At 33.7% G+C, this 20,701-nt stretch overlaps 3 protein-coding genes across 5 annotated transcripts in view; 1 reads left to right on the top strand and 2 right to left on the bottom strand.

Moving 5' to 3' along the window:
- Positions 1 to 773: 773 nt before the first annotated feature.
- Positions 774 to 8,939, bottom strand: LOC130647697 (serine/threonine-protein kinase 3/4-like). Its single transcript, XM_057453645.1, has 15 exons — positions 8,648 to 8,939; positions 6,681 to 6,764; positions 6,395 to 6,523; positions 6,255 to 6,306; positions 5,801 to 5,863; positions 5,614 to 5,696; positions 4,882 to 4,934; positions 4,767 to 4,795; positions 4,588 to 4,653; positions 4,238 to 4,339; positions 3,697 to 3,834; positions 2,857 to 3,000; positions 2,207 to 2,411; positions 1,733 to 1,914; positions 774 to 1,564 (listed from the first exon to the last, which is right to left on the bottom strand). The coding sequence occupies exons 1-15, from the start codon at positions 8,656 to 8,658 to the stop codon at positions 1,406 to 1,408; spliced, it is 1,500 nt and encodes a 499-aa protein (XP_057309628.1). The 5' UTR covers positions 8,659 to 8,939; the 3' UTR covers positions 774 to 1,405.
- A 59-nt stretch (positions 8,940 to 8,998) lies between these two features.
- Positions 8,999 to 16,096, top strand: LOC130647699 (phospholipase ABHD3-like). 2 transcript variants are annotated; one of them, XM_057453648.1, is made up of 9 exons: positions 8,999 to 9,571; positions 9,674 to 9,798; positions 11,057 to 11,117; positions 13,038 to 13,083; positions 13,276 to 13,388; positions 13,711 to 13,890; positions 14,873 to 14,933; positions 15,292 to 15,460; positions 15,701 to 16,096. In XM_057453648.1, exons 1-9 carry the CDS (start codon positions 9,312 to 9,314, stop codon positions 15,862 to 15,864), a joined length of 1,179 nt encoding a protein of 392 aa, XP_057309631.1. In that variant the 5' UTR covers positions 8,999 to 9,311; the 3' UTR covers positions 15,865 to 16,096. The 2 variants fall into 2 exon arrangements, with proteins under 2 accessions (XP_057309631.1, XP_057309633.1); XM_057453650.1 differs by lacking the exon at positions 13,711 to 13,890 and adding an exon at positions 13,936 to 14,112.
- Positions 16,097 to 17,185: 1,089 nt separating this feature from the next.
- The window catches only part of LOC130647698 (2-oxoglutarate dehydrogenase complex component E1-like), a 28,170-nt gene continuing 24,654 nt past the window's right edge, over positions 17,186 to 20,701 (bottom strand). For both annotated transcript variants that reach the window (XM_057453646.1, XM_057453647.1), the window contains 6 exons: positions 20,621 to 20,692; positions 20,465 to 20,518; positions 20,160 to 20,234; positions 19,790 to 20,026; positions 18,544 to 18,698; positions 17,186 to 17,955 (listed from right to left, as the gene is read on the bottom strand). In XM_057453646.1, coding sequence (XP_057309629.1) covers positions 17,853 to 17,955; positions 18,544 to 18,698; positions 19,790 to 20,026; positions 20,160 to 20,234; positions 20,465 to 20,518; positions 20,621 to 20,692 — 696 coding nt within the window. In that variant the 3' untranslated portion in view covers positions 17,186 to 17,852. The remainder of the gene's footprint in view (positions 17,956 to 18,543; positions 18,699 to 19,789; positions 20,027 to 20,159; positions 20,235 to 20,464; positions 20,519 to 20,620; positions 20,693 to 20,701) is intronic.

The raw sequence follows: 20,701 nt of genomic DNA on the forward strand, positions 1-20,701 counted from the left end.
TAAAAAATCAAATTTTTTTGCAACATTACCACACGCGAAGAAAATTTGGCGTGGTTGGCTTTTTTTATTCTAAATATATACCAAGTATTTTTGCGAAGCATCAATATTAAAATTTATTTCTTGTATTTCTAGGTTGTAAGATCAAATTGCTTTTGTCTATCGGCTTTTAATAATCAAGGCTGAGACTGATGATGCCTTGTTTTGTAATAAAGCGGTCTATTTGCAACACCTCACTGACTGATAGGCTTGTGGTAGAGTGTTCGCTACCGGTGCAGGAGGTCTGCTCAGCGGTCAGCAATGAGAATGGGATTGATATCTTGGGAGGTTGCCTAGTTGAGTGATTGCGTTGCTTGCACGACTTTCGTAGCTCTAATTGGAGCTTTAAATGCGTTAAGAGCCCCTTCGCAGGACCCTCGTTAATAGAAGTGCCAATAGGAAGTGAAGAGGATATCTTGGGTAAATAATTTCAATAATAATAAACCGTTCTGTAAAAGAAGTTTACGCGTTCAGTAATAAAAATGGCTATCGTCCTGGACAAGTTCTTATATCTTTCCGCAGTGAATACTCTGTGTCTGTCCAAATGTCTCGCCTTTTTGCTCCGTTTTAATTGGTGCAATTGAGTCGACCTTTATGTGGCCTTGGATTGAGTTTGAGATGGAGAGGCAACAGCCTGCTTTGATACAAAGATGAAACTTGTACGCGACTCAAGGTTGCCTGGTTAACTGATTTCAAATTATTTGTAAAGTTTGAGATTGGTTGGGTAAGAATAACGATTGTTAAAAGTTGTAAAATATTTTGTTTGCGAGATAGAATTAATATAAAAAATTTACAAAAGAATTTTTTTAGCTACAGGAGCTAACTCATATCGCCCTCATATCAGAGCTAATGCTTACATACCACACCGGTAGTGGGACCACTGAAAAAGGACAAAAATTGTCGAATTCAGTAGAAAAAACAAAAATCACTGACAAGGGAAATGCGTGAAAATTAGCGGTTATCCAGTGCAGCTCCAGCTTTTTAAACAGACACTGGGAAGAAAAAGTGCGAACAAATCGGAAAATGGGTGTATGTATTTTGATTTTGAACAAAACAATAACAGGCGCTAGTTTCAAACAACTCACCAGATACGAATATGAGCGCTATGTCAACAAAGATGTTTCCACTAATGACCAATGTTTACAACGTCTTAAAGCGCGCGATATATGAAACATTTTGCTACTATGAACATGTATAAATTAAAATATCTTGATTTTTATCTTGTTTGCTTTCACCTTCAACTGAAAGTCATAATTTAGAACTACTGCGTACAGTTCTTTACTATGTTCTTCTCGGTAGCAAGAGAAGAAACATTACAAAGCTCTTCCAGGTGTTCTACCTCATTCTCCTTCTTGTTGATGCGTATGTTCTAAAAGTTTGTTTGGCGTTTTTTTTTCACCTCCATCGCTTCTATAATTGGATGTCTTTTAGCCTGGTATCGCTTACGTAATTCTTCTATTTCACGTTCCATGTCTGAGTCTAGTGATGACATTCTTTGCTGTAGTTCTTCAAAAGTCAACGATTTTAACTAAAAAGAATACAATAAACAAATTCACATTGGTTGCAACTAGGTATTCATCAAACTCCGACAAAAATAAATCGCGATTTTTGTAAGAGTAAACACGAATCATTGTCTCATTTACCCCAAACATTATTAGGCTTAATCACAGCAGTGGGTTTACCACAACAGACTTACAAATTCAAAATCAATTGGTCCGAGAAATTTTCCAGGAAAATGTTGTCCAGCGTCTCCCTTCAGCATGTTTTCGTTGACTCGCTTATTTCCAGCTATGTTTCTTTGGTTTTGCTGCTCTAGTTTTTCGAAGTGATCGAGGTAAGCTGGTCTGTATTGTTGACGTTCGGCTGATGTCTCTACACCTGGTTAGAAACAGTGCAAACAGGAGTAAATTCAAAATACTTGTGCATAGAGAAAAATGGCATACAATGCTGTGTTGAGAAAAAATGCCGTAACATACGGCTTTCTGCTGTTGCAGGTGTTTTAAAACAATTTTTGAGGTATTAAAGCATTTTTGCCACTTTTTGAAAGCTTTTACAAAACAAAAATGTGTATACTAAGGTCCTGTAGAAAATATCTGATGTTATGGGTGGCAATTAAAAATAAACCCAAAATGCATCGAGTGTAGGGAAGTAAATCAACAAAAGCGCTTACTCTTCATCGTAGAGTCATCCGTGTCGTCATTAATTACCATTGTGCCTAGGTTGTTTTCAATCATCGTACCGTCATTCATGACCATTGTACCGCTATTGATGATCATGGTTCCATCTTGGTCATCTCCATCATGGTTTAATATCATGGTACCCATATCTTCGTTCGCCATCAATGTACTTGAACTAGCAGTCACGAATATATCTTCCTACAAAACCAACCAATAAAATCTCACTTGCTTTAGTCCTTTTATTATTAATATCACATAAACGTAAATTTTTGGACCACTGACAAATGCTTATCAAACTGACGACTTAGCTTTTCGGATGTCATATCGAATAGAAAGCAAATCTTCCAATACTCCAGTATATAAGATAATGAAGTTTTTTGTATGTTTATATTACTTCGCGTAAACATGGAGACATTATATAATATATACATTATATACAAAGCTAAAAAAATTTTTACTAGTGAGGCTAAAAATAGTTTTACGCATTCTTAACTTTTCAGAAATTTTGACCATCATTGTGTAAAATATCTGAACTTTTTAAAGTAATCACTCAATCACGCCCAAAGTGAAAAAAATTGTACAATTTTAAAAATGATATTGCAAACACCAGCATTGTTACAAAACGATGGAAAGTAAAACAGACCTGCGCGTCATCATCTAAATCCTGTCCATCTTCATCATCATCACCATCTGTGTTTTTCTCAGCTTCTTCTTCACGGATTCGCGTTGCGTCATTTAACATCGTCGATAGCACTTCGACAGGTTTCGAACTTTTTATAAAAGGATGCTAAAATTTGAAAAATGTGTTGACATATTTTGAAATAAATTGTTACTTAAAATCTTCCGCCTAAAATCTGCTTTCTAGTGTTCACGGCTCCCAGCACTCAATTTTCAATACATTAAATATGGCAGCGTTTTCTGACACTAGTTTTTTGATCATTTGTGTCTGCCTTTAGAGCTGAGTTTTTCTTGAAAAACAAAACAAAAACATAAAAATAAACTTCGCTTTTTTGTCTTTGTTAAGAAAATTACACTCAACTCTTTCGTCAAAAAGTGGTAAGTCTTATACTTCGCAAAAACCCTGCAATGCAGCAGTGTCACTTTAAAATCCCTGCGACACATTTCTAACTAACATTATGACTTGTGTGGCAGGTTCTCATTTATTTTTATCTTGTTTTTTTCTTGTGTTTGGTAGTACAGAATAAACCAACTAAATGTTTTAACTTGTTGCAGTAGTCAAAGAGTTGTTAAAAGTCGAAAGATGCATTCAGCTGGCTCGACTACAACTACGCTTTTTAAAGACTTCTGGTTTCTTCAAAAAAATATTGGACAAAAACCAATATTTATTTTACTATAGTAATACGTTATTACATTACATCTGTTTCTGCACATGATAGCAAGATGCATGTCTTTTCACCCCTAAGCTGCTAAAAGTCATGAAGTTTCCACACCAATAAAAAAGAAGAGAAAATGTTCCACCGACCTGTAGTAACAGCGTAGCCGACATCCTCTCTTCAGGATTTTTTACCAAACACGTTGAAACAAAATCTTGCATGTCTTTCGACCATTTGTCCGGATTTTTAAATGTTGGCGGAGGTTTTGTCGGAATCATAAAAATTGCCTACAGAAACAAAAAAAACCTTTTCATAAAAACCGTTTTTGCAAGTATTATTTCGTCTCCAGTGGCTTTTCTTTTTACATCATGGGCATTGTACCTTGTAGCTTACATTCTAAGGCCCTATCTATCTATCTGTCTGTCTGTCTGTCTGTCTGTCTGTCTGTCTGTCTGTCTGTCTGTCTGTCTGTCTGTCTGTCTGTCTGTCTGTCTGTCTTATTTATTTGCAATTAACAATTGCTGATTAAGGTGCATCAAAAAGAAAACAAATAGTAAACACACATAAACAGTAGAAATATTAAAAAGAGGAAATTAAAAATAAATAAATAAGGTATATACAGAAATAAACTCCGCAAAAAAAGGAACAACAAAATTAAAGTCAAAACTATTTTGAAGAAAAATACCATACTCGCATAGGATGTATGTCAGCATGTGGCGGTTTTCCTTCCGCCATTTCTAATGTGGTAATTCCTAATGACCAGATGTCTGCTTTGCAATCGTAACCTATTTCCTAAATGTTATAAAGTTAAAAAATAAGAAGAAATAATGAAAGTTAGGGAAAAAATAAATTCTTTGAAAAAAAAAAGGAAAATTGTTTGCGTTTTAAGCAGGGCAATGATTTGTGTATTTTTTCTCTCACCTACTTTACTGATATAACTAACACTCAAATTTTTAAAAATTTGTCTTTGAAGCTAATGTAGGAGAATAGAGTAAAATTTGAAGCACGGTGTAATAAAATATATAAAAAAGTTACAATACCTGGATCACTTCGGGAGCCATCCAAAAAGGAGTCCCGATCACTGTATTTCTTTTCGCCATAGTATCCTGCAAAGTAAATTTACATCAAAAAATTTATTTGCTATAAACAGATCATGTCACTGATAGGGAGTAAGCCTGTTTGGTTTTTTTGAATTGAAATTGGAAATCAAAGAAAATACCGTTAATTGACCAGCCACTCCGAAATCAGCTAAAAAGAAAAGATTTTCATCCGATTAGAAAATTGATGGACAAGTTGATGTTATTAAAAAGTTTACTACAGAGAAGACATTTTACCTAGCTTTGCATGGCCTTCTGTATTTAAAAGTATATTGCCAGCTTTAACATCTCTACAATAAAAAATATGACCAAACACAATCAAATTCTCTATTTTCATTATTTATGTGTGCATATAATGCAACAAATTGGATATTATGACTGCATACAACTTGCACTATGTCGCATGATAAAATACTCTTGAATTTTCTGATCTCTTTATGAAATTTACATTTGATCAACACCGATACAAAAGTAAAAAGGTTGCCTATAAATGTTAAATAAATATATGTTTTCGACACAAGTAAAATATTAGACATGCTGAGATAGACAACTGCAAATTTTTGGCAAGTTCGCCGAATTTTCTGGAGTGGATATTCGGCGAAATAATTCGAAATAACACAACGGTAGATTGACGAAGCAAAAACGTTAGAACTGCAACGAAATATTTAAAACTGCCATAATTCTTCGAATGAACGCCCCCTTGAAATAAACACCCCCTTTTACTGTTTTTTAAAATAAACGTTCTCTCCAAAGGACGCCTTCTTTATTTGAAACACATGTTAAAAAGAGAACTCTTCTGTTTCGTTAATGTATTTCACAATAAGAAAATTTGCTATTACACCTTTTTTCTAAACTTCAACATGGGGAACTTATCTTTCGGTTTGGCAAGCACATTCTCTAAAATTTCAGAATACCTTTTACATATTTAATAAAAATCAATTTTGCATCTGTCACATTGAGACATCTCACCTGTGAATTTTCCTCCTCAGGTGTAAATATTCCAACCCTTTTAACGTATCCCTGCATATACAGGCTATCTCATCTTCAGTTAACTGAACAAAAATATAAAGAGACATAATACAGCAAATAATATTCTAAGCATTGATAGAAACGCTTATCTGGTAGACGTTTTGCTTCATATTATTAAAAATCATACTGTTTTGTTTCGAAGCCGCATGCAGTCAGACACAGAACCAGCTCCACAGTATTCCATGACAATCTAAAAAAAAATTAATCAGGTAAATGCATTTAATAAGCTGTGTAAGTTATATTGGAGCTCAAAAATTTGGTATGTGAGGGAAATTTCATAAATGCCCTAATGAGGAAATAGGAACTGAAAATTATGGGTGCAAAAAACAAAGGGTATATGTATACTGAAAACTTTTAAACATTTTTATGGAAAGTAGGTAGGGTAAAATATTATATTAAAATATTGCATTTATACAACCAATAACATCAGTTCTAAGAGAGGATTCACGTTTTCGACTGCTCAAAAGTTTGACTTGGCTGGAGTCATTTCGGATATTGTCATCAAATCTTTTTCCCAAGAACTTGAAGAATAAAAGCTGAAAACTGGTTAAACGAAATATAGAATATAGAAACTGACATACCCATAAATCAGTGTTTTTGAAATAACTTCCAAAATACTTAACAACGTATGGACTAAAATATATAATAAATTTAAGAATATTTAGTTATATAATTGTTTTACATATTGAAAAGAAAAAAATATTTTTATTAAACACTGTACCTGTCACACTGCTGCATGATGCTAATTTCTTTAATAATTTCTTGTAAGTCTGTATCTACAGGAACTTGTTTTATTGCAAGAACCTCGCCGGATTCTTTATGCATTGCTTTAAAAACACATCCATATGCGCTGAAAATTTCATAGTATTTTTATATATAAAACTAGCTTTTAGTATTTTCATACACACATAAAGACAACAATGCACAAACACATTTTTACTTGAAAGACTTTTGTATAAAACTAGCTTTAAAACACCATAAACAATAAATGAAAACAGACTGCATACCCTTCACCAAGTTTCGCAAGAAGATCAAATACTTCTTCAGCTGGTTGACTCAAACTCTCTTCACTCAATTTCTTTAAGCTGCCACTAAAAATATAATGGTCACATCCACACATGCTACAGAAAATGCAGTACAAATATACTATTTCCAGGAGAGTTTGACTTTCCATAAATAAATTAAAATAAATTAATATTTGCTTGATTTAAATCTTGAAAAAAATTAGAAATGGATCGATTGTTGATGGCCATAGAGTTACAAGCATTATTTGTGCTTTCCAAAGGCTATCATGAGATTTTCATAAGTATACAGAAAACTGTATACTTATGAAAATCTATATATCTTTGCCATGATTGTTTATCATAGCGCATCCTTTACTTTACCGAGAATGGTTTACCAATCAGACCTTGAATCATGATGAATAGTATAATAAGGGCAATGAAATTGAAGTAGAACTACTTTTACATCAGTAACATAATATATGGTGAGAATTCATTTGATGTCTGTTTAGAAATGGCAGCCACCTTCTACAGTATATAATTCCATGCTCTAATGAGAATGGTTACCCTTAAATATGTGTATTCCATTCTCTACCGAGATTGTTTACCCCTCCCCCCTTCCTCAGTCAGACTTTTAATCAAGATGGGTGAGTATAACGGTCAGGGTCAAATAGGCGACGGTAGGCTAATTAGTTATGGCAGATTACCACCAATTTAGGCGACTCATTGTAGCCTAGTTAGGCCATATGTAGCCTAGTTAAGACATTACAATATTTAATGGCTTGTCACACGTTCCTAAGAAAAAATCGCAAAAACTCTTTGTTCAGAATGGATAGTCTACGCAACCATGATTCCAAAATTGTCAATTGTGCCTCAATATGTTCACGCAAGGAAGAATTATGTTAAAATGAAATATATAACCTAATTAGGTTACATGTCGCCTATTTAGGTGACGATAGTAAAATACACAATAATTTAATGAAGATATTCTTTCAAAAAATGCACAAAAAAATGTGTTTTTTTTAAGATGGATGTGGTAACAAATACTTTGTTTGTTTTGTAACGTTTCTCTTTGATTCACATCCTGTTTTAACAGTGCTAAAATCTTTGTCAAACAATACCAAGTTTTTGTCTGCCATATTTTATTTTGCTGTAGCATGGACGGCTGAAACAAAATATTCAAAACAACAAATATTGCCACATAAGGTTTGGGCCACAAGTTGCCAATGCGCGATGCAAATAAGACGATAATTGGTCAAAATTGTCTGCAAAGTGGACAAATTTAATTCACGTAAAAATTGTAGTGCGAAACGCAATGATTTCAACGTATTTACAACAGAAAGTTTTCGTTCGCCTAGTTAGACTTCGGGTAGTCTAATTAAACTACATCACCTCACCTAACTAAACGACTCACCTAATTACGTCATGCCGCCTAATTAGGTGTTTACCCTGACTGTATAGATAGATGTGCATATTTTACATGGCTAGCCTCACAAATATCGAGGGATATACCCTGTCTATTATTTCCAGGAGGGGCCATGGCGTAGATGGAGAGTCCTAGAGTATTTAATGCTCATTTTGAGCTACGCAGACCCAATTAGAGCCCGCGCTCTACTAGACAACTCCCGGCAACATCCAACGGCCAACACAGTGTGCCATCTTCCCAATTTCCCTCACATGGCTTGGGTTAACCCGGGGCTATGGTAACATTCACTCGCCCATGTTGAATCGGCGTCAAGAGGAATCGAACCCCAGTCTCCCGCACAGAGTACGAGAGCTATAACCACTAATCTACGACGCCATTTTTAAGAGGGTTTAAGTACACAGCTAGTTAGCTAGCTAGCTAAGCAAGATTGTATAAAAACATTAGGGAGAAGACAATAAGGTCAATCAACAAAATTCTATTGTATAGGTTAACAAAGGCATAGATCTATATTCTTGCCTTTTCGTTAAGTTACTGTAACAATAGCTACCTTGAAGACATCTTTAGAAGGTGAGCTAACTAGCAGTCTTGCTTGAAATTGTCTTCTTTTTAAAAATTTGTGTCGTAAAAAACTTTCACTGCAGTGACAAATCAAGTATTATCCTTCAAGTTTTTTTCTCATTTCTTGATTACTGCTAATGCTGTTACTGAATGGATGTAGTCATCTTCAATTCTGAGTGAAGAATTTTTGTTTAATTGAAGGAAAGAGAGCGAATATAAAAACACTCAAAAAATCCGGCTTCTTCCGTTCGCCATTTTTTATATAGCAGCTTCGGCTACCGGACTCATAATATTCTAATCTCTTTAAATTTACGGCCATCTTGTTCTGCATTATACACAACGTGCGCATTATTAAGTAGGAGAGGCCATAACAACAAACAAAAATGTTGAACTTTATTACTGGGTACCTAATATAGTATTAAGCAAATCACAAGTAATGATAGCTACGTGACAATTTTTTGCCTTTAGTTATATCTGCCCAGTGATTCTTGAAAAATTTTATATGTTCTGTGTGCGTGTACAGGGAAACTAGCCAGTAGCACTAATGATCTAGAAAATGACCAAAATCAAACCTCCTACTGACTTGGCTAGATAGATCTTAATAAAGAAAATAAGAAGAATATAATAAAAAGCAAAAGAACTTCCACCAAAGCATGTTCAAGCAATTACTAGAAGCTGTTGAACCCTCACATGTCATCACGGGAGCAGTTTGTGGATATTTTCTATACTACTTTTATAAAGTTGTTCACCGTCCAGTGTTAATAGCTGCTGATGGAGAATTTAAATCAATTTTGTCAGATGAATTAGTTATATTAAAGGAACATTGGTGGCCTACTTTTTGGGCATTTAATACACATTTTCAAACCATAACACGGGTTTTATTTAAAGCAAAACCACATATCTCCTATAAAAGGTAAGTTAGAAGTGTATAGCTATAATATACTATTTGCTTTCCAAAATCATTGTAAAAAAAGTGAATGGTTGGGTGCAAAGAATTTTTCCCATTGATTTTTAGAGAAATATTGAATACACCAGACCATGGGCAATTCAGTTTGGATTGGCTTGACCCTGATGAGGACAATGATAAATTTCCTGATCCAGCAGTGAGGCCAACATTAGTTGTTCTTCCTGGTATTACAGGTGAGTATAATCTTGCAAATCTGCCATAACCTGTTGTAACTATGGAAAGAGTTATCCTCAAACAAATTTATGTTTAAAATTAGTGTTTGGAAAGAGCTTGGAGGAAGAAAGACAGAAGGAGAAACTATTTTCTGTATGCTTTAAGTGTTTTGAATTTTCCGTGGTTTTTAATTTCAAAAGAGTCAGAACGTGATGTGCTTGACTAAGTTTTTTAATCTAGTTCTAAAATCCCCTTTAATATAATCTGACTCTAAAACATTGCTGAGAGTAAAATTTGTATCGAGAATATATACCAAATATATTATGTTGGTAAAAATTCTATGCAAAAAGTTTAGTATTTAAAATATTTATAAAGTTGGAATAATAATCTATTTTTACAAGCTGAATATTTACAAACAAGTACTGATAATAAGGGGCTGGCCAGGGCTGACAAAATGTTTGGAAACTTAATGTTCTTTTTTTTTGTCTACGAATGCGTAGAGCATGAGATTTTATTGCTAATTATGCGTTTGTAATAACATAATTATATATCATGATGATATTGGAAATTTGGTATACTTTTAACTAAATACACAAATGTAGAGTTTCAATGTAAAGTAGTTGTTTCTGGAGTATATTTTAGTGTTTCAAGAAAAAAAGTGCATAGAAATTTAATTATCATTCTAAAAATAATTTTTGTTTTTAAAGAAACCTGCCCATGTTTTATTTGTGAAAGATTAAACCCAAAAATAAAAAAAGTTCATCTTTTTTTCAAAAGTACAGAGAAGATGGTTTTGAGAAAAAAAGTAAAAGTAAATACACAGCTTGTATATTTTTTTATCATCTTTTTTATAACTTCTCATTCAGAAATTATCAACCAGAAAATACAGTAATTGTTTACTCTAAACCAATCACAATTGCAGATTTCAATTTACGAATAATTTATTCACAAAACTGCCAAACTTTAATATTTAGTTTCTATGCAGATATCTTTGTTTCAATATAATCCAAAGATATGTTTTTCTGTCTGTCTTTCTTCCTCTGACGAAAGAGATAAAATTTATGCAAACAGAAAGTCTTCAAAAACTCAAAAATTATTATTGGAATACTCAAATAAATTTTTCTGAAAAACTTGTTGGTGGAAAATTTTTGCTACAAGTTATTATTATTCCATATAGGGATGTATGGATTTTGTTACATTTGTGATTTTACCGCTGTCCTTATCAATAAAATAGTCTTGTTACGTAATAAATAATTTCTCCTAACTTATTATGTTTAGGCTGTAGCGATGCAAGTTATGTTAGAACTGTAATCATTGAAGCAGAGAAAATGGGCTTTCGGTTGGTAAATATTTGTTTCACAAGTTATGCTGGTAGGGGATCAGTTCCTAAAATAGTGTGACATTTTTATGTTTTAAAAAAGGAAGTGAGGAAAAATATGAACAACCTATCAAGTATTTTGTCTGCTATGGAAAATAGAAAGTAAGTCATATTTTGGCACATATAACCTTAAAAGTAAGTCAAAAATGATCACTCACTATTCACTTTAAGCCTTCCATGATAAAATGACAACATTTCTTCCCCCAAAAAACTAAAGTAATATCCTATATTGTCCATCCCCTGGCACAGTTATGTGGTAAGTCAAATCCAAAAGTAAGTCAGAAATTCACCTACATCATCTATGCATAAAATGAAGTAGAGCAAGTCAATTTTTATTGTTTTTTCACAGCCTTATAGCTAAAGGCCGTTTCTAAGTTTAACTTCAACCAAAGTTCGAGAAGTCAAAAATTGTCAATTCCGACCTATTTTTACAGACAAACGGTAATAGGAAATTATTATTACTGTGGAAAGTTTATCATTTCTTGAACATGATAGTTTAGTAGCCGACGTTTCGGGAGATCCTTCACCCATCATCAGGCAAAGTAAAATGATGTTGCGCATGTATTTATATAATTGCAGAGGATCAAAATTCATAAAAATTAACCAATATCAGAAACGAGCTGATAATTACAGTTAATTATGGTCATTAACATTTTCGGACCTAGATGTAGGTAACTACTTCTTCTGTAGGGCTGGTAACCAAATCTCAGGAAGTTGATACGAGATTCTGTTTATGTGTTTGTTACATTCTACACTGTTGATGGTTTCTTTAATCTTCCTGGCTGTTTTTCTGGATTCTCTGTCAATGATTTTATTCTCATCCCAATTAAACTAATGACATCTGCTCCAGCTGTGGTCCGCAATTCCGTTTTTCTTCACATCTCCGTTTCTCACTGCGTACATATGTTCTTGTACTCGTTGTTTAAACTTTCTTTTTGTTTCGCCTATATACACTGCATCACAATCTTTACACGGGATTTCGTAAACAACATTGCTTTGTTCTTCCAGGTTTATTTTGTCTTTTGGTTTAGACAAAGTGCTTCTTAGGGTGTCTTTAGAGTTAAGATTGCATTTGATCTTGTGTTCCCTAAAACTTGACGAAGGATCTCGCTGGTACCTGGTACGAAGGGTAGGAATGCTGATGCGATAAATTCCTCTGATGTTTCCTTGTTGTCTCTGTTGCATCCTCTCTTCATTTTATTTTCTACTTGCGTGATGACTTTATGACTGTATCCATTTGCGATTAATGCATTTCTTACACGTCACGAAAATTATTAATTCATATATATATATATATATATATATATATATATATATATATATATATATATATATATATATATATATATATATGTTAATTTCAAGTGATATATAATATATACTATTATATACTCTATCAGTTGTTTCAAAAAGACCACAAAGGCAGTTAGATTGGAGCTATAGAAAACAATTTTTTATCAAAAAAAGTATTTTGGTAAAGTGTTTTTTTACCGGAAAACGGCAAGCCTGCAATTTAAATGTGTTTGGAAGAACAAGTTTTCTGGACTAAATTTGTAGGGAATGCTATACTCATCTACAATCATGTTCATAAATTATTGGAAAAACGGCTTTTGAGGCTTTTTTCAGAGTTTGCCCCCTCTCCCCCTACAGTCAGTGTTGATTTTGTGTTGATTTGTGCCCCAAAGTACTGCCAGTGACTCTGGAAAAGACCTCCAACCAACACTGAAGAGTGGGGGGAGGGGAAGGAGTAGTTTTTCCAAAACTATTATGAACATGATTGTATTTTTGTTAATTGTTTATTAGAGTCAACTAATGAAGTGAACCCCATAGCTGTGTTTCAAACTGCACTTGATGCGAGATAATTTTATTTTTATTTTTTAGTGCATTAGTTTTTAACAACCGCGGTATGGGAAAAACTGATTTAAAGGTAGATCCTTTTTTTAGTTTTTTTTTAACTTGACCCAATGTTTGATCTCCAACCTTTTATGGCAGACTTTCAAAACTCTTGTTAATTGACTCATGCTTTTTTATAATATCATGTATAAACAACTATTTACATATGAACACTAACTAGGAGAGGGTAAATTCCTAAATTCCTAAACATATTTCCTCTATATAGACTCCTCGTACTTTCTGTGCTTGTAATGGGGAAGATTTAGAATTTGTTTTGGAGCATGTTGCAAAGAAATATCCAGAAAGCCCACTCATTATTTTTGCTGTTTCACTTGGAGGGTAAGTGGTTAAAGTGAATAACAGGCTACCAAAATTGATTGTCTTAGTATTGGTAAAAAATTTACCCTTTTACCTTTTTTGGTCCCGTGGAATGCAATAATTTTTTATTTAACCTTTGACCTAGTGCAAAACCTAGTAAATGTGCAAAAATGTTTTGGAGCTATGTCATCACCATTAATTGTGATAGCATGGCAAAAAAATATTTACAATTTTTTTTTTAACTTAAAAAAATCATTTTGATATGTTGGTTTTGCACAACGTACAGAATTGTCTGGAATATCTAATAGCATAGGTGTGAAGTGTCTTTTCTTTCTCTATGTAGTGTTATTTTTACAAACTACCTCTCTGAAAATGGTGGCAACTGCAAGGCAAATATAGCAGCAGCTTTGTTGATCTCTGTTCCATGGGATGGTGCAAAGACAACGAGCTCGTTAGAAAAGCCTGTCAATTGGTTTTTGTACAACCGATTCATATTGAATAAATTAAAAGTCTTAATAAGACAGTAAGTGTTATTTATTTTTTTTTTTTTTTTTTTTGCACTGGATAGGATGGTGTTGACCAATTATATGGCACAAGTCGGCTCACCAAAAGCACGTGTTGTAGGAGCGCTAGTGATTTCAGCTCCCTGGGATAGCTTCAAATCCACCGCATCACTTGAAAAACCACTTAACTGGCTCATTTATAACCGTCATTTGGCTAACAATTTGAAAAATATTGTTACAGAGTAAGAATGTGATACATCTGTTTCGTCCAGCTATTTGTTTGTGTTGCACTATATTGAGGGAAAGGGTGTTGTCTAGCTTTGCATGCATGTCTTTTTCCAACTCGCCAAGTTTAATTATACGCTCAACTTCCAAATAGTTTGAAAATAGGATGAGGCGAACTTGGAAATACACATAGGCTTAGAAAATTGCAAAACAAAACAACAAATGGGGAAAAGGTTAAAAGTGAATTTCTACAGTTCATTATTCCAAAACATAACCTTATCAAGAATCATCAAGTTAGTTTACTTGCTTAAGCTTTCGCAGAATTAGTTCTGTAAGATTTTATCAAAATTTTTAAAAATTATTTAACATGATATTTGAATTTTCAATTACACTTTTTCCAGTATTTTGTTCTCAACTTTTTTTCCTTACCAATTCACTGGTCAAGCAAAACATGTAGTTTCTTAAGTTAACCATCGGTCTGTAAAGTTAGTTTATTTGCAAACCTTTGTATTTATTTGCAATTTATTTTTCTGTTCTGTTAAGGCATAAATCACAAATCGAAAAGTGTACGCTTAATTTAAATCCAATGAATTGATTTATCTCTCCCTCCCTTCCTTCTTGCGAGTGCCCTCCTATGAAATGTGCGCACGACTTCTTATACTGATGGATTTAACTCTGTCCCTCTCTCCCTGACGTCGTTTTAAAGTTTAATGTACACTTCTCGATTTCAAGTGTGGCACAAAATAGAAGATCGCACATTTGTGATTCTTTGTTTAGAAATTTAGATGTCTTTCAAGAAGACGATCAACTTCCGTACAAATTAGAGGACGTGATGAAGGTATTTTGTTTACAATAAATCAGTTTTCTTGTTTACTTGCATTATTTGTTTACTAATATTTGAAATTAATTATTTAAAGACTATTTGGAAAGGAAAATACAAAAGAAAAAATGAGATTGACCTTAAATGTTAATTCAAATTTACTTCACTTTTTACTATCATTAAAATAAGTTGTGCGAGATAATTACTAAGGAATTATGCTTTTTAAAAATCCATGAATAACTTTGTTTATGTCACGGTCCAGTTTTTATGTTGTTTTTTTTTCATCGCGATGGAAGCCAGGCCTTACGTAAGGCCTTGTTTCTATGTAATTTCTGTTCTAAAATTTCTAACCTAGAATGTTTGTTTACACCTTTAGGCAACAAGTATTCGTGAATTTGATGAGCAGTTTACATCGAAAACGTTTGGATTTCCTTCTTGTCATGACTATTACACAGAATCATCTTTATCGTTAAAACCTCTAGAAAAAATACAAATCCCAATGTTGTTTTTAAACGCGAGAGATGACCCTTTTGCACCGGAGGAGTGTAAGTTTCACTTTGTTTATGTTCGAACGGGTATTGTGTCAGTTTTTGCACCAGATAAGTGAGGTCTTAAACCGGTGGGATTTAAACAAACCGGATCTTTTTTGCAATGTAAGTTTGGTCCTGTTTGCACCGGTGCAATGTAAGGTTTGTTAGTTTTTGTAACAGATAAGTTTAAGTTTTATTTGTTTATGTTTGTTTTTTATATTATTTGTTTTTTCAATGATTACATTCCTATTTTAGCAATTCCACTGGATGCAATTAAAAAGAATCCGAATATGGCTATCATTTTAACAGATTATGGCGGCCATATTGGTTTTGTTGAAGGACCTACGATTAGAAGTCGATCTTTCGTGGAACGCTTATTTCACCAATATGCATCATGCATGCTAAATGTTAAACATTAAACATATTTACTAAATAGCCGGCAGACGACGTGCCCGCTAAAATTTCACGTTTCCCGAATTGCATTTTTTTTAAAAATTTTGGACGACATGTCATGTACATCATGTACAAATTAGCCCAGCATTCATTTAATTGAAGCTTGGATTTCCAGAGCTAAAATACTTTTGCTAAGATAATCTGTTTTGTTTGTACATATTGTATTTATTTTTATGCTTGATCAGTCATTTCTTGAAATGTTTCTTGAAATGTTTCTTGAAGGGATACGAGGGTATTAAAATCGAACAAATTATTTACGTGTAACTAAATCCGGAATGCTAACCTGCTTGGTTGAAAATTATTCTTAAAGTTCTGCAAAACTAGAATGATTCGTAAACGTATCACTTTCTACTCGGTAAATTTCGTAGTGCTAGTCTTTAGCCCGTGGAAAAATCCACGGGTTCGCCCGTCGCAGCTAAGCTACCATTTTGCGTGACATCATTTACCCTCAAAAAACTATTTTTGCGACAGTTGTTGAATGTTTGCGAATCAACGGGAAATAATTTCATGAATTGCAATAATAAACGTTCTAAAAAAGCATTCGCGAAATCGCGAAGTTATATTCTCTTTATGAATCTCAAATATCTCAATAAGGACAATCGGACACAAAACTCTCTTTTTGGAACATTTTAGTCCCAATGCATAAAACAGTGCGTTTATCTTGTCAAAAGTTGAGTCACACTAAAGTCCATTGATTATTTAAAATGAAAATATCGCTGGTATGTATTTTTTCTTCCTGTTGTGTTTCCTCCCGTGTCATCAATAATATTAAATTAATCGATTAAATCAATTTAGGACAAACAACTGAAACATTTTAATAAAAGATAGGCTCGTAGTAAAATTCTCTAAAGGTTTTTGGTCGAAGAAAATTGTAAATCGGAGATGCGATTTTTTTACTGACAAGGTGATGGATAAAGCAACGACATTGTGGGTTTGTGAACGGGATTCCAAATCTTTAAAATAATTCCCCTAAAGTATTTCAGGGAATCAACTTTGGCAAATCAGGAATTAATGTTGGATCGCAAAAACGACTGCTTGGTTATTACATTTTTAAAACATTTCTGTTTATCTTCTCAGTCCAGCTTTTCTTGCAGAAGTCGATAAAATGTGCTTACATTAAAAAAATGTGTGTTGTGCAGAAGTGGAACGCGCGTATCAAACTCACATCCATGACTATTACCCTGGAAACGAGGTTGTTCTCTGTCCGGACAGTGTTATGCACACCGACATACATACGGTGAAAGGGAATGAAATAAGTATGTTATTGAAAGAGAAAAACAACGTCAGTAAGTTATATACAATATATTTAAATAAAAACTACAATCATATGCACCATAGTATGTGAAAAAAAATTGGAAAGCCGAACCATAAAAGGATAAAATACATTTTTATACGACAATACAAACAGTTAGGTAAACAAAGAGGTAAGTAAGAGATTGTAATTGGGAGGTCGGTTGATTGCAGCACGAAGGAAAGTTTTCACTAAGCAGTGTGTTTACATCTACCATTTTACTCAGCAGTGTGTGTACATCTACCATTTTGAATTCAGAGTCTACCTAATCCATACGAATTTTGAATTAAATTAAACTTTCCACTTACAACAAGGTTGAAGTTACTAATAATCCAGACAAGGTTTAGATGAGTTAAAAACAATCAGTTTCTGCTATCATCAGTTTTGTTTTATGAAAAAAAAAAAAAATAGGATATTTTTGCGCAATAAATTTATGCGTGTTTTCTGTGGTAAATTTTTGTACAAATACGCGAAAACTCATACTAATGAGCTTTTTCTGCTTCTATTATTATAATGTCAAAACAGAGTCGCCACAGAGTACATTATTTAATTCACCTCATAAAAAACTACTTTATTATACAACTATCTGTATCTTGGCTTAAATATGTGGAAAAGATAAACGACTGTTAAAATACGAACATGAAGACAGGAAATATTTTTTCTCTACTTTATATTAAATATACTATCAATAAGATTTGTCTGCTCGTCAAGATGTTGACGTTTATTGCCAGTAGCTGGAGATGCTGACGTCGGACGACCAGCGTACCTGAGAAAAGACGAAAGCACAAAATAATAATCCAGATTTTTTTTACAATGTGATTTTATTTAGGTGATTTTGACCGTAAACGTTGAAAAAATATCAATATAGACATAAAAAAGCCAATGTGGTATAACCAACAACGTATAAATGGCTGACAGGGTATCGACAACCTAAGGGTCACTTTCTTTATAGAAAAGACGCCTTCGTAGCAGCTTTTATCAAGAAAATCTGTAGAACTAAGAATTTATAACCTGATGATTTCTTATGATTTGTTTTTTAATTTTGAAAACACTTGCACGATATAATTTTTTATCTAAGTGATAACATCAGATTTAGCAATGTAAAAACAAAGTTTTCGAATGTAGAATGTTTTCTGTATAGAACATAAGAATAGAATTGGTATCTAAGCGATTACTATGATGGCACGCTCAAATGGAGCTTCTTCGCAGGACCTTGCCGATAACAGGACCTTGTCGATAGCAGTACAAGTACGAACTGAAGACTACCCTGGGTTAATGATCATAAGAATAACAACAATATAGAAAAAAGATCGCTTTCATTTTCAGTTGATCGACTAAACACGGTCGTACTTACGTTGCCCGTCTGGTTTTTCCAGTAGCCGTTTCAATGCGAGGCTGAACGTGTTGCCAGTAACCGTGGTTTTTATGTTCTTCCTGCGCCCATTGTATTTCAGCGTTTGGATATTTGGCGCACTCGTCTCTCACCAAATCGAAGGGGAATGGTGACAACTAAAATTTAAAAAAAATGGTAGACGTTTCTTATTTAAAAAATCAAATTATAAATAAAAAAATACTATTTACCAGACTTTGCCATTTTCATAACAACGCAGTTAAACTTCCTGCGTGGGTTTATTACTACGCCGAAAAAAACACGTCATCGACAATTAATTTTCATTAGGCATTTTTCTGAAAATTTCAACCTTTTAAATTTTATATCTTTATCTAAACACATTTATGACGTCAGCAAGGTCATCAACACGTTCACCACAAATAAACAATTCAACAACAAGAAAACTTTCGAATACAAATTTAACCATTGACCAAATTATTCCTATTAATTATTTAAAATGATAGCATTGATTTTTTGAGTTAGATGTATTATTTAAGGTTGTATTTTACAAAACAGTTTCGATTATTACCATCTCTTACGGCAGCCGAAGCACACTTAAACGAGCAATAAAAATGAGAACGACATTAAGGTGTCACAAAAAGAGCGCCATAAATATTGGATATGTTGTGTCAGTTTCGATTGAAAATTGTTTAAAACGAACTGTAGATAGTTTGAAAAATGAAAAAGTAGAAATGGGTGCGTCTACTTCTGTCGTTTTGAAGACTTCAACGAATCAAGCAAGCATAATTTTAATTTTCCAGCCTCTTCATATCAACTACAGAAAGTGCGTGCAACATGATTGACAGTTTCAATAGATTCTTTTTGCACTTCAAGCTGAAATACTTGCTGCTTCAGTTATAAAGAGTGCAGTAATGCCTTCGTTTGTTTAGTGATAGATGGGAATAAAAATCGCATAGCCGTAAGTGGAATGTTAAATAGATATCCTTGGGAGAAAGTGTTGATTGAATATCCTGGGATGAGACTTTTAAATATAATCCATGGGAGGGAGTGCTTAATATACATCCCTGGAAGGGGCGGTAAATAGACATCCCGGGACCGCTGAATAGAAATTCCAAGAAGGGAGTGCTAAATAGACATTCCTGCATGAGAGTCCTAAATAGATATCCCTGGGTGAGAGCACTAAACAGACAACCCCATGTGGGAGTGCTAAATAAAACCTTTATATAGTTTTCATAACAGTTGGTCGTACCTGCTCAATTCTTGAAATTGCGATGTCATCGTCCAATTCAAACTGCGTTCTTGCTTTCACCAAATCGTAATATATCTTCCCTGTGCACAAGACCAGTTTTTTCACCTTATCCGGATTAGTCGTGCATGGTCCTTCCTCTGGTATCAAACGAATGAAGCTCGTTCCTTCCGCCATTTCCTCGAGGTTAGATCGTGCCGCTTCGAGACGCAACAAACTTTTCGGTGTCATAACAATCAACTACAAAAGAAAAACTTTAGCACTTACTTTTTGCGTATGTATTGGTCAAGATTTCCTTTTTTTTGATACTGTAACAGAAAAAAAACATGGTTTACGAAAAAAAAATAGAATTCATAAACAGGTTATAACCTACTGGTTTTCTAAAATCCAGATAAACTTGTCGTCTCAGTGCATGAAAGAGATTTGCTGGCGTGGTTATGTTGCAGATCTAAAATGAAAGAAATATTTTATGTGAAACCACCAGTAGTTGCTATCAGCAACATGCAAACGTCACATTAGTAGTTATCCATGCAACTGAGGGCTCATTTCCACAAGAACGGAGTAACCGTCCATCTGTGCAACCAATCTGTCTGTACACTTCCGAAAGTACGCTAACCCTTTTTCTTCGCCGATAGTTAATTTGATCAAAAGAAAACAAACAAGAGATCAGTCACTTACAAACCAATTGATGTTGTAGTTCTGACGTAGCTCGAACTCATCTGGAGGATAATCCTGCATAGAAAAGAAATGACAATGAAATGTAACACCAATGACAACGGCAACAACTCATAGACAAAACATCACAAACACAATAGAAACCAACTGAAGACTTACTGGGAATGTGTCGGAATCCTCTTTAGTCATTTGTAAAAATCTCTCAGGTCGCGCACTCGAATGTTCCGGTCCCTACATTCA

The sequence above is a fragment of the Hydractinia symbiolongicarpus genome, chromosome 6 (genome assembly GCF_029227915.1).
Source record: "Hydractinia symbiolongicarpus strain clone_291-10 chromosome 6, HSymV2.1, whole genome shotgun sequence".
Classification (NCBI taxonomy): Eukaryota; Metazoa; Cnidaria; class Hydrozoa; order Anthoathecata; family Hydractiniidae; genus Hydractinia; species Hydractinia symbiolongicarpus.

Bases quoted from the DNA above. Each gene is read 5' to 3' on its own strand.
- LOC130647697 (XM_057453645.1), bottom strand. The intron at 4,796-4,881 runs GTAAAATGTCTT...TTTTCTTTTTAG, and splicing joins AGAAGGCCATGCAAAGCTAG to CTGATTTCGGAGTGGCTGGT. The intron at 3,835-4,237 runs GTATGGTATTTT...TTGTTTCTGTAG, and splicing joins CTGACATACATCCTATGCGA to GCAATTTTTATGATTCCGAC.
- LOC130647699 (XM_057453648.1), top strand. From the start codon at position 9,312: ATGTTCAAGCAATTACTAGAAGCTGTTGAACCCTCACATGTCATCACG. The intron at 13,891-14,872 runs GTAAGTGTTATT...TTCTTTGTTTAG, and splicing joins TTAAAAGTCTTAATAAGACA to AAATTTAGATGTCTTTCAAG. The intron at 14,934-15,291 runs GTATTTTGTTTA...TTACACCTTTAG, and splicing joins AATTAGAGGACGTGATGAAG to GCAACAAGTATTCGTGAATT.